General features: G+C 43.4%; 2 protein-coding genes across 5 annotated transcripts in view; one reads left to right on the top strand and one right to left on the bottom strand.

Annotated features, from left to right (window-relative positions):
* The window catches only part of LOC148386723 (cell adhesion molecule 2-like), a 225,844-nt gene that overhangs the window by 21,502 nt on the left and 193,048 nt on the right, over window positions 1–11,294 (top strand). The window lies entirely within an intron of this gene.
* On the bottom strand, window positions 23–11,219 carry slc7a1a (solute carrier family 7 member 1a). Of its 3 annotated transcripts, none has more exons than XM_088399686.1 (13): window positions 11,029–11,219; window positions 6,877–7,151; window positions 6,627–6,809; window positions 6,203–6,361; window positions 5,960–6,137; window positions 5,387–5,520; window positions 4,478–4,700; window positions 3,546–3,682; window positions 3,167–3,269; window positions 2,545–2,738; window positions 2,306–2,457; window positions 2,127–2,235; window positions 23–1,835 (listed from the first exon to the last, which is right to left on the bottom strand). In XM_088399686.1, exons 2-13 carry the CDS (start codon window positions 7,061–7,063, stop codon window positions 1,657–1,659), a joined length of 1,938 nt encoding a protein of 645 aa, XP_088255812.1. In that variant the 5' UTR covers window positions 7,064–7,151; window positions 11,029–11,219; the 3' UTR covers window positions 23–1,656. The 3 variants fall into 3 exon arrangements, with proteins under 3 accessions (XP_088255812.1, XP_088255809.1, XP_088255811.1); XM_088399683.1 differs by lacking the exon at window positions 3,546–3,682 and adding an exon at window positions 4,110–4,249 and having other exon boundaries at window positions 11,029–11,218; XM_088399685.1 differs by lacking the exons at window positions 3,546–3,682; window positions 11,029–11,219 and adding exons at window positions 4,110–4,249; window positions 8,563–9,165.

Genomic DNA, 11,294 nt, shown 5'->3' with positions numbered 1-11,294 from the left:
AACAAAATGAAGACAGCAATAATTCAAACAATGGGGATATTATTTTATTCTTCCAGACAACGCACCAGCAAATTTCTGACTATAAGAAGCGAACAGCTGTACAGCACAATATTTCATTTTTTTTATTTTTACATCTCCAGTAAAGATTAGATGACAAGCAGATTCTAAGGTCCTATTTACACAAACCTGTTCACCTCACAACTAATCTTTTTCCAATGGTTAGTGAAGATAGGGATTTTTAATAATCCTGAGGACACAAGTTGGTTTATAGTAATAATAATGAAGAATCTTGTAGAAAGAAGACCTGTAACTGTACAACACAAAGCCCACTGGTACCAAATCATCTGCAGACAAGTTGTACACCAGACATAGAAAATAACACACCACTCCCGTATTTATAAATAATTTACTTGAAGTAATATAAACAAAAAAATATATATACATATTTTTTATTATATTCTGTAAATGACCACACTACTTGCTGGTCTTAAAAATAAGACCTTTACCGCAACCTAGAAATAGTTACGACTAATGTAAATAGAAGCCGTGTATTACCATATTTAATTTGTACAAACTTTAAAAGAAAATACAGGCGTTTGTTTAGTTGTGATTATTTCCTAACTCAAATAAAAAATACTGATTGAAAGGCCTTGATAATGGGGAAATGTATAGAATGATACAAAACTGTCGTCTATAATAAGTCAATAAAATAGAAAAAAAAATCCACACAATGCATTTGTTTCACATTATGTTTTGACAATAAACAATGTAACAAGCTAGGGGACGCTAAAGGACACAGCAGCCAGCACTGTGAAAATGCTCAGCACTCGTCACAGATTGATCGATTATTTCCAAACTAGAACTAGTTGTGACCTTTTTTGGACACCTGATCTTTGTATGACCTGCATCCTCGGCTGCTGCCCTAACAGGTGCAGTCAGCCATTTGTGCTGCCAATGAAGGACAGCAATAACATTAGAGATGAGCTATTTGTGTTGGGAGTGTCCTGCCAGAACAGGGGGAACATTTCAACATCACTTACATAAGCTTTGACAGTTATAGAATATACTGGTGCATGTCAAGAAATACGTTGCCATTTTGCTGGAACACTTTAGGCATGACTAATAGAAGGCATATCAGAACGGTAAATCATTTCATTGAGGTGGCAAAATGTTCCTTTCCTTGGAAAAGTCCACTTTTTGGACCAACACAGTGTCCATTGGCATTTTAAAATCTGGGATTCCTCTAACTCGGTTTAAATCCAGCCCGTTTGACTGCACTGCCATGAGTTGGCATTGTTTCATCAGTTCGTAATTTTCACAGGACCATTTGTAACATTTTGGAAGTCACTTGTCCAACACTGTCATGTTGATTTCATTGTAAGGGAATAAAAGAAGCTGCTTGTTTGCAGGCATAATCTGACCCAGACAAACAAATAGAAAGTAAAGTATAAGGTCACCCAGGAACTTGAACTGGTTTCATGTCGGCAACAAATAACTTTGAACATAAGACAGCTGAATCATAAAACGTCAGCAAAATGTTCAATATAGCAGCTTCACAAGTCCCGTGTATGAATGTGACAGTTTTATCAAACAATACCTTAATGTTTACAAAAATTACACATTATCATTGCTGCCATGTATGTCAAACAAAGCTCCCTACAAGTCTCCGTCGTCGTCCTCCCTGACCTCGATGGCGTTGTTCAGGAAGGCCTCCTTTTCGGGGGTTGTGGATACAGAATCGCGCTGGAAGCCGCTCAGCTCCGTGCCCGGAGATGATCGGGCGCCCGCCGCCTCGGCGCTGTGATAGATGCCGTAGCAGAAGTAGATCAAGAAGCCTGCAGGAAAGCAGATGCATGGGTCACTGTAGCTCCCGATGATGTCACCCAAGTCTTTTGTTAGCTCGACCCTCTGTGCATGTTTTGGAAAGAGCTAAGATAAGCCTTTGCAACATCTGCATGCTTTTTCTCTGCTGAGCGCTTGTTAAAAAGCTCGAGATAACAAACGACGGCGGCCTCTTAATTGCTTAACAAATATGACGGGCTGCAATGTCCGCAGCCGAACGTTACGCATGTCAGAAAGCGCCGTCGCTTCTGCCATACTTGCCAACACCCCAAAAAAATGTTTACCTAAAGCCATCCAGAGTGCAAAGCGTATCCAAGTCCCTCGATCCAGTTGCATCATCAGGTAGACGTTAACAAACATGCTGACCACCGGAAGAATCGGTAGTAGCGGAACCTAAAGAGCAAAATAAGACAAAAGTCACTTTCACTTGGTTGAGTGCTATTTCTATTCGTTTCACACGAACCTTGAACGAGAGCTTTGTTTTACTCTGCGGCTGTCTCCAGACAATACAAGTGAGAAGGAGGCACATGATGAAGATGATACTGAGAAATACAATGTTCCACATTGCTGAGCCTCCCTGGACTGCCATTGCACTGAATACAAGGATCAGCAGGCCTGCATAGCAACAAAATGTTCAATTTAATTCATACGCCTATGTTGTGACATCTGCACGAAAGTAGGTCAGGTACTACGTTGGCGTACCCATTATAGAAGCACAGATGTTGACCGTGAAGCCCGAAAGAGAGGTTGGCTCGTGGTGGTCCGGGAAGAATAATGTCTTATAGCGGAACCGTTCCTCTACACCGGGAAGGATGCCCATACTGCCGTCATTCTGCTCCAGCTCCTCCTGCATATTGGCCATCTGATACATCACACTGGGCTGCTCGGGCTGGTACCTGGGTAATCAAACGAGCACAGAATTCAAGTCTGAAAGCAGCGGCTTCACCGTAATACACCATCACGCTGCAGCTAAGCCTGTTTATGAGTACTGTCAATCATAATGTCCGTAAACGCAGTTCAAGTAAATTGTGGTAATCTGCGCGGCAGTCTAAGAGATGATGAAGTGTGAAATTACATTCCGTGAGGATGCAGGGCTCAATTTCAACGGTTGCTTGAGAGCAGATGTTGCGGTGCGAGGGTGGCGACCGTACTCATGAAGCGCTTATTGGTGGCAGGCATTATTACTACTCATCACCCAGGGCAAACTAGGCAAGATTGACTTTGACAGGAAACTGTGTCCTGCTCGTGTGACAAATGGAGCTGAAGGGACTGACATAAGCACCTTTTGTTGATTCTTGAAATCTTGTGACAGTGCTTCACTGACCTTAGTACCAAGACGCATGCAGCCACTAATGTATAGGCCAGCAGTGTTCCTATGGACATCAAATCCACCAGATCCTTCAGGTCAAACAGAAAGGCCATGATAGCTTGAAAAGGGAAAAGTGACAATTGTTAGGAATTTGATCACAAAAACATTTGCTACATATGATTGTTATTGGCATCTTTCACATCAGATCAACATTTTCCTAGTTAGAAAACTGTATGTGCCTTTACGAGCTGGCGTGCGAGTGTGAGCTGTGGTCGACAGCAGATTCTATATGAGTGTACTCATTGCATTTTTGTTTTACTGTTGTTTGTCGTTCAACAAATGCCCGAAAAGTGTATCAGCATGCAGACATCATAGCGTCCCCTTTTCATCTTACCAGACAGAACCCCGGCAGCCATAGTGGATGTTATGGGGGATTTCCTCTCGCTGACGCGGGCCAGGAAGGAGAAGAGCAGGCCATCTCGAGCCATGGCAAAGATGATACGAGGCAGGGGGAACATGGAACCCAACAGACTGGGGTGGCGTGGGTGGGGAGTAAACAACAGATTGGGGGTGACAGGCATGAGAATAGGGCACGGGGCGGGGTGGATTGAGAAAGGTCAGTAGGGGAGAAGGGAAATGATTAGTTAGAACAGGAAGCCAATGTTGGAAAGCCGCAGTCTTGCCACAGATGGAAAAAGTGGCGCATAAGCAGCAGGGCCGTGACGTTGGGCGAGTTTGACGCTTGCGTGCAGAAAGTTTGTCTCGAGTAAGAACTAATCCTACTTGTTTTACAAAATAATCGACGACATGCATTCATCCTCTGAATAGAAACATTAGAGTTAGTTCTTTTTGCATGCTCGGGTATTGCTTCCTGACATTTCCGATAGTGTACATCCTGGCCTCTATCAACATTAAAAAGGACAGCACCTTTTTGAAAACATGCGTGTTAGTGTCTCACCTGCCACCATGCCAGAGGTGAGGGTTGCAGTTAGCGGAGTTTTGCTACGCGGGCTGATCTTGGCCATGAACTCGAAAAGCAGCCCGTCGTCAGCCATAGCCCAGATGATACGGGGCATTGGAAACATAGTGCCCAGTAGGCTACCAGAAGTCGTCGGGGAGGGGGACCAGGAAATATGGTAACCACATATATGTGAGGCGAGAAATATTTAGTATAGTCTGTCACATACATAACAAAGTCAATATTAGGACACATGCAGTGAGGATGAGGACGACATGCAATTAAAAACTTGCTTCACAAAATTAGTCTGAATTCTTAGCAAGCCAAGATTTTAAAGACTGAAAGCAAATTCCACACGTCGAGCCTACCTTGTGGACAGCGCACAGAGGGAGCCGACCGCCACGGCATATTTGGCGCCGTCCCAGCCCACGTACTTAAAGGCAACAGGCAGGGGGCTGTTACTGTCCAGCAGGTAGTACGGCATCATCATGGTCAGGGCGCCAGAAACGCAGAAGTAGGCCACGAAGCAGATGAGCAGCGAAGACACGATGCCGATCGGGATTGCTCGCTGAGGGTTCTTTGCTTCTTCACCTGCGGGGATCATGTTTACCTAATTATGGAGGCCTCGATGGATGTGTGCAGAATCCCGGTAAACACGGTAGAAAAACAGGGCAAACTGATTGATTTAATGAGTTAGCATATTGAACAAGGAGCTTATTTTGCAGCGCTGAGACTGAAACGCATTCAATTACGTCATCGCGTTCCTGAGACCAACACTCGGGACTTGTGCAGTCAAAAATCACATTGCGATGATGGGAGTGTGGCTGGATCCTTTTGCTGTCAAATCCACTGACTGACCCACATTACACACACTAAAGTCTTTCTGCCATGTGTCGGGCTGAAGCGGCTTCATAAATAAAACTCGAGTGAGTGCCAAGGGTATACCGACCGGCACAGGAGCCAATTAGAATTCGGAACATAGAGGGGAGGTGAGAGGAAGCTTTTACAAGCCTTTTACAGAGTGAACAGATTAAAAGGAAGGCCGTCCGAGTGGTTCTCGTTGCCGGCGTCCCAGACGGTTCATATTGGGCCAAGCGCTCGAAAACGTTCACGTTTGTCTTTGCTCTGCTTATGTAATAGCGCTAAATATTTGGACAAGCTTTGGGGACATGATCTCTGCTCCAGATCTAGTTACACTCCCCCCAAAAGTATGTCCGCTGATATTAGACGTGGGGAAATTAGAGGAAGACTCCAGGGCCGAGTAAATGGACACTGACCTGTGGTTGCTATGCAGTCGAATCCAACGAATGCATAGAAGCAGGTCGCAGCTCCAGACAGGACGCCGCTGAAACCGAATGGCATGAAGCCACCAACACCTAGTTGCTCTCGAGTTGGTAAGACGTCTGTAAAACTAAACACAGGGAGATATTTGTAAAGAAGTTCTGATATTAGTTGTGAACTGAACATATGAATGTCAAAATGAATAGTCAACAGTTGCAGATTGCCTTAACTTAATCGCAATATTAATTGATTAAAAAATACAATTGGCAACTCTTTGCCAACACCGTGCGATTGAGATTACATATGAAAATATTACACTGAGTTAGAACTATTTTGTAAAATACTGTATTTTTCGTACGGTGGTTGACTGCCAGTTGTGTCTCGTTTATGGTTCGGGTCCAAACTGGTGCATTTTTGATGAGATGCAAAGTTTCAGTGCTGTTTACTAGCGACATTTTAATCACAGCCAAATCAGTGGCGGTTTCATCAATTGGAATGATTACTGCTTGAAATAACTTGAACTTTCTGACAATAATAGTGAGGGTGGGTGTATGTGAGCATGTTCTTACTTGAGGCTGGAGTTGCTGCTATTACTGGCATGCAGGATTTCATCAGGGTTGAGGTACCAGTTCTTCAAGGTACCTTTGACCAGGCCGGAGATCACCATGAAACACAGGACTAGCATGTTGATACAAGTAAAAACCTTGTTGACTATCGCAGACTCTTTTACTCCAAACGCCAGCAGACCTTAGGTGAGAGGGAAAAGAAAATTCAATCGGGTGTATTGGGGGCTATTTGTTTATTTCTTTTACCTGTGAGGACGATTATAATAACAACTGCAAACAAGTCCGGGTATTCTGCCAGAACACCTGGTGCATTCATTTGCATGTAGCCTCTGCAGAACTCCTCGATGCGCTTCCCTATCAACTCGTCAAAAGTGGCGCTCCATGCTCTGGCCACACTTGCGGTACCTGAATTGCAGAAAGATCAATTGAGACGGAATGCTTTTGTCACATCTGTTTCATTTGAAGGACATTTGATGCCAGTTATAATTAGATCCATTTCATTTCGACTGCTGCTGCAATTTGACATCGGAAATCACGCTGAACATTTTCAGCCACACTTCTGTCGGATCAGATTATGTCATGTCACATTTTATTGGCTGAATAGGGGGTCATATTTCCACCAGTCAGTCATGTTGGAAGTCACCACGCTTGTTGGTATCTGCGGACTTACCGATGATATAGGCGAGTATGAGGTTCCATCCGGTTATAAAGGCCCAGAGTTCACCGACAGTCACGTAAGAGTAAAGATAAGCCGAGCCGGTCTTGGGAACACGAGCTCCAAATTCCGCGTAGCACAAGCCGGCGAGGACCGATGCTAAAGCCGCTATCAGGAAAGACAGCACTATGGCGGGTCCTGGGAGGTCAACGCAAAGCTCAGAATTAAAGTCTTGAAATGGCACACGACGGGCGTTTTCCATTACCTGAATTCTCCCGTGCCACGGCACCCGCCAGCACGTAGACTCCGGCCCCCAACGTGCTGCCCACTCCCAGCGCCACCAGGTCCATCGTGTTGAGACATCGCGACAGGCGGGAATCATCCGTGTTACAGTCCACCACCTTGACCCTCAGCAACTGCTTCCCAAATCTCACAAGTTTGTCCAGCCCCATTGGTCCGACTGCGGGGAAGGAAATTCCGGCCAGGTGGAGACGGTTGACCGCGATTTGAGGCTCACAGGGAAGAGGCCGCCGTGCACACCTTTGAAAGGAAGGAAGGAAGGAAGGAAGACGGTGATAAAACACAATCGAATGGTCTCTGTCACCGGAGGAAATGAGCTCAAGTTTGAAGCGTAGAGTTATATACAGAAGAAGTTTGATCCACTGGCATTGCTGTGGGAACGCTTTTAGCGGCCGCACTTGCAATCAGATCTACACTGTGGACATACTGGACAAACTTAAGTAGAGCAGTTTCCTGTGTTACATAACACAGCCCGGATCTACCTTTTCTGACAAGGATCCAAAAAGTCAAAAGTCGGTTTTATTGCTGGATGTGTTGTTGACATAACACAATTCACCTACGCATCCTCACTGCTGGTCAGTTCGGAAAGGTCAAGCACCAAAACTGACCGTGTGCTCATCTTTGGGTGTTTCGTCTTGCTATCCTCAAAATGCCTTATTGTTAATATGCCAACTGTGATTTACGGTGCATAACAGCACAGCTGTTGGTGGAAAATACTCCCTGGATGATAACAAGCTGTCCGACATCTCGTCTACATTCCTTTGTGTTAAGTTCATAGAAAGGGAGCAGACTGAGGCATATGTAGATAGGGAGATGGATCTTATTTAGAATCCAGAACAATGTCCCATGGAAAAGAGAGCTCAAGCATGATCATGCGGTCATGCAGACGATGGCGCCTTTCCATTAACTCACTGACATGGTAACACAAACTCTGTAAGGTCATGCACAGTGATAAGAGTCATGTCACACATCTCAACCCTCCCTCCCTACCTCCCTCCCGTTCACAGAGATGCCCAAATGGCTCACTTTCCTCTTCATCCAGGGGATAAATTTGGAAGATAACAAGAAGACAGTGACACTCCTTCCTGGAGTACATGAACTTGTGGAAGGGAAGGCTTTTGATTCCAGGATGGATTACGTTGAAGAGGAAAACACCTGTCCTAGAACTTTTCTGACACCCCTCGTACATTTATAAAAGATAATTGCGGTAAAATTCATTTCACACAGTGCATTTTACACAATGCATGATCTTCGACATGTTGCAAAGTATTTAACCATTAAAAGCCCCTCCTCTGGTAGAGATAAATAAAGCAGTGCGTAAAAATAGTTTGACTGGTCCAGTGCTTACAGAACCACACACAGAAACAGTAAATCAACGCTGTCTTTACGAACCGTACGAACCCTCAGTGACTAAGTTTAGAGTGCCGAGTTAAAAGCAGTCTGATGGTAGAATTAAACAGCGCAAATTTGGACATCATAAATCAGCCATGGGGAACTGGGAAATGCAATTCTAAATCCAATCAAAGGGAAAATGTTAGAAAAACTCCTGAAACATTTCCAGCGTAAATGCAAAAATATGTCTATTCTTTTTCATAAATGAAAGAAACAAAGCAACAGGAACGTTGTTTACAAAATAGTGACAGTAACTTACTTAGCTTGTCTTCTACTAATGTGCACCTCCAGAGATTAAATAGCACCTTTCGTCTCTATTCTTTGGGCTCTGGGGAGAAGCGTGCAGCGACTTAAAGGGTTCCAAAACGCCAATCAGTCACGTGGCACAGCTATTCCAAGCGGCAGTGACGTGCATACACACTGACGCATGGCCATCATGTGAAGGTGGACAGTCGGAAATTGGAACGCTTTGCTAAAATCCACTTATGAGCACTCAAGTTGGATTATTTAGTGTTAATGAAATGAGTTCATTGTGTTGATGAGTGAATGCAAGTTTGAAGTCGTGCCCTTCAGTGGAGGTGTGTCAAGAGAAAAACAAGGGTGTGTTCCGTGATAGCCAATCAAAATGGAGCATTAAGAAGACACTGCTTGACATTTACGGTGTGTGAGGGTTCTTTTCTGCAATGTGATTGATGGCGGTCATTCTGATGGAGCTAAAAACAGAACAGAACAAAGAGTCGAGTGGAAGGTATTTCGGTGGCTCCGAGAGAACCGTAACCTCGTGTTCAGAGTGTTGAAATGTGTTTATTGAAAGCATATTATCACTTATGATGCCTTTTGAGTTGTCCAGGCAGAGTAGGGTCACTTAGCGATCACTATATCAGTATATATTTTTAAAAAATGTTTCAAGTCGATCCAATTTCTTTGGTAGATGCTAAAATGGGTGGATTGATGATAAAAATTGTGGTTTATATGTAGGTGGATGCATGTATACATTTTATATTCAAGAATTTTTCGAATTAAAAAATATACGAAAAATAATTGTGGTACGCAAGTGCATGAATTTATTTGTAAATATAGGAACATTTTATTTTAAATAAAAATTAATTGTAGTTTCTATGTAGGTTGATGAAAATATTGGATATAATTAACAAAATATATGATATAATTAAGAAAAATCCTGAAATATGATTTAGTTGAGCAAGACGACACGAGACTAACCTTGTAACCTGAGCTCGTCAACAACAAGAATAAAGGCAACACGTGCTGGACGTGTCCTTGTTTTGGTGTACAGATGGAAGGAGGTCAAATTCCTCATATTACTCAAATTCCCATCGAGTATAATTACGTCCCCATATGACTCATTTATTACCTGCTTAAAACAGATGCACTGGAGCAGAGCTACTGCCCCCCATGATAATTTGGAAAATATTCATAGAAAGCTGCTCTCACAAATTCAAGTTCATACCTTGAAGTGATATTGTACACAAGAATCTGTGTGTTTGTTATATACACATTTCAATCTATTTACTCTAGCAACAACTGCGCTCGTTTGTTGCTCCTTTTAAAAGCCAATTTTTGTACATTAGTCTTACTGACAATATCAACACGATAGCAGTCCATAGAAGTGGCGGGCGAGTGGGTCCAATTTCAGAGAACCTGGAAAGCCGCCACACAAGCTTGCATAAGATATACATAGCTGAACATAGAGGATATCTCTCATTCTGACAGTCAGACCACTGGTGACCCACTTTCACGACAGCTAAAGTTAGACACTCTGGAAATGCACGAGATGCCAAAGCCAAAAGGTGGACAGAAATTTCATGTTATCCAAAAGGACACATGTGCTGTTTACATGTTGTGGCTTACTTAGAGTGCAACTTACTTTTTCCCCTCGTCCGATGTATTTGAGCCAACTTCTGATTTGTTCCTCACATGTCTGCTTTGGAACCACTTGCTGCTTTCACTCCACACGCTTCCCATCCCCCTCGGCAATGCTGGCGTACTGTATACCATTTAAATCCTGCACCATTGCATCCCATCCAGTACCCATGAGCTGGTTTTGTTCCCTTTATCCGACTAACTTTGCAATAAGTTTCACTCCCCCTGAAAAGCAAGACTCATCACATCCTGTAAATAAGATTTGATGTTGACATCATTGTCTTATTTTGAGGTCTTTCAATTGTCAACGTGGCCCTGATAGTCAGTCCTTTCACAGCATCCCTTTTGCTGATTGCATTTCTGTTTTTAACTTCTACTTGATTGTGTCATTCTTTCATTTAGGTTTTAGATGACTTGGTTATTCCCCTGATAGTGTCATTACCCAAATTAGCTTTTGGATCACTTGGTGACAACTTTCTTTTAATTCAAATGCAATTTCAAAGATCTTAATTGTATTCTATCTAGTAAGTTTGCACCATTTAAACAACTGAGTACGCTTCGTGAATATGTGCAGAGTTTATATGTAAACCAAGCTAAACCAATGCATTGTTTCTTGGTCTATATAATTATGCGTGCAAGGACTGGAGCTGTTGCATAGGCGGATTGCAATGTTGTTGATGGGACAGCAAATCCTAAATTATTTTTTAGTGCGGACGTGGGCTCAAAAGTGATTTGCAATGTACCAGCGGATTTCTGTACACGTCGTTCCATGCAGGAGAACACAGTGCTATGTATTGTGTGCATGCACATGCAGTAGTAGGGAAGCAACATGGAGCTTACTTACTTTGTACAAGTTGAACAAGAGCATCAGATCAGATTAAAACTATCTTCTTGCACACAGAATCACCACATGCACACCGGCGTCAGATACAAGTCCAAACTTTTTCGATCCGTTGGAAGAGATGAGCAGAAAGGTTAGGGTGTTTTTTTCGGGGACACTTGGTTTAAAACGTGGTCTCTCTTACACATAGGCGCGTTACGTAGCTCCGCCCGCCCCGCCCCGTCGTTATTGCGTAATAGTAACCGACCCTGGTTTAGTGCGCTTCGGAA

Source organism: Syngnathus floridae, chromosome 15 (genome assembly GCF_059516105.1).
Source record: "Syngnathus floridae isolate MCC-2025c chromosome 15, RoL_Sflo_1.0, whole genome shotgun sequence".
NCBI classification, from domain to species: Eukaryota; Metazoa; Chordata; class Actinopteri; order Syngnathiformes; family Syngnathidae; genus Syngnathus; species Syngnathus floridae.
The sequence above is the reverse complement of the archived record's forward strand: the minus strand, read 5'-3'. Positions and strand labels throughout refer to the sequence as shown.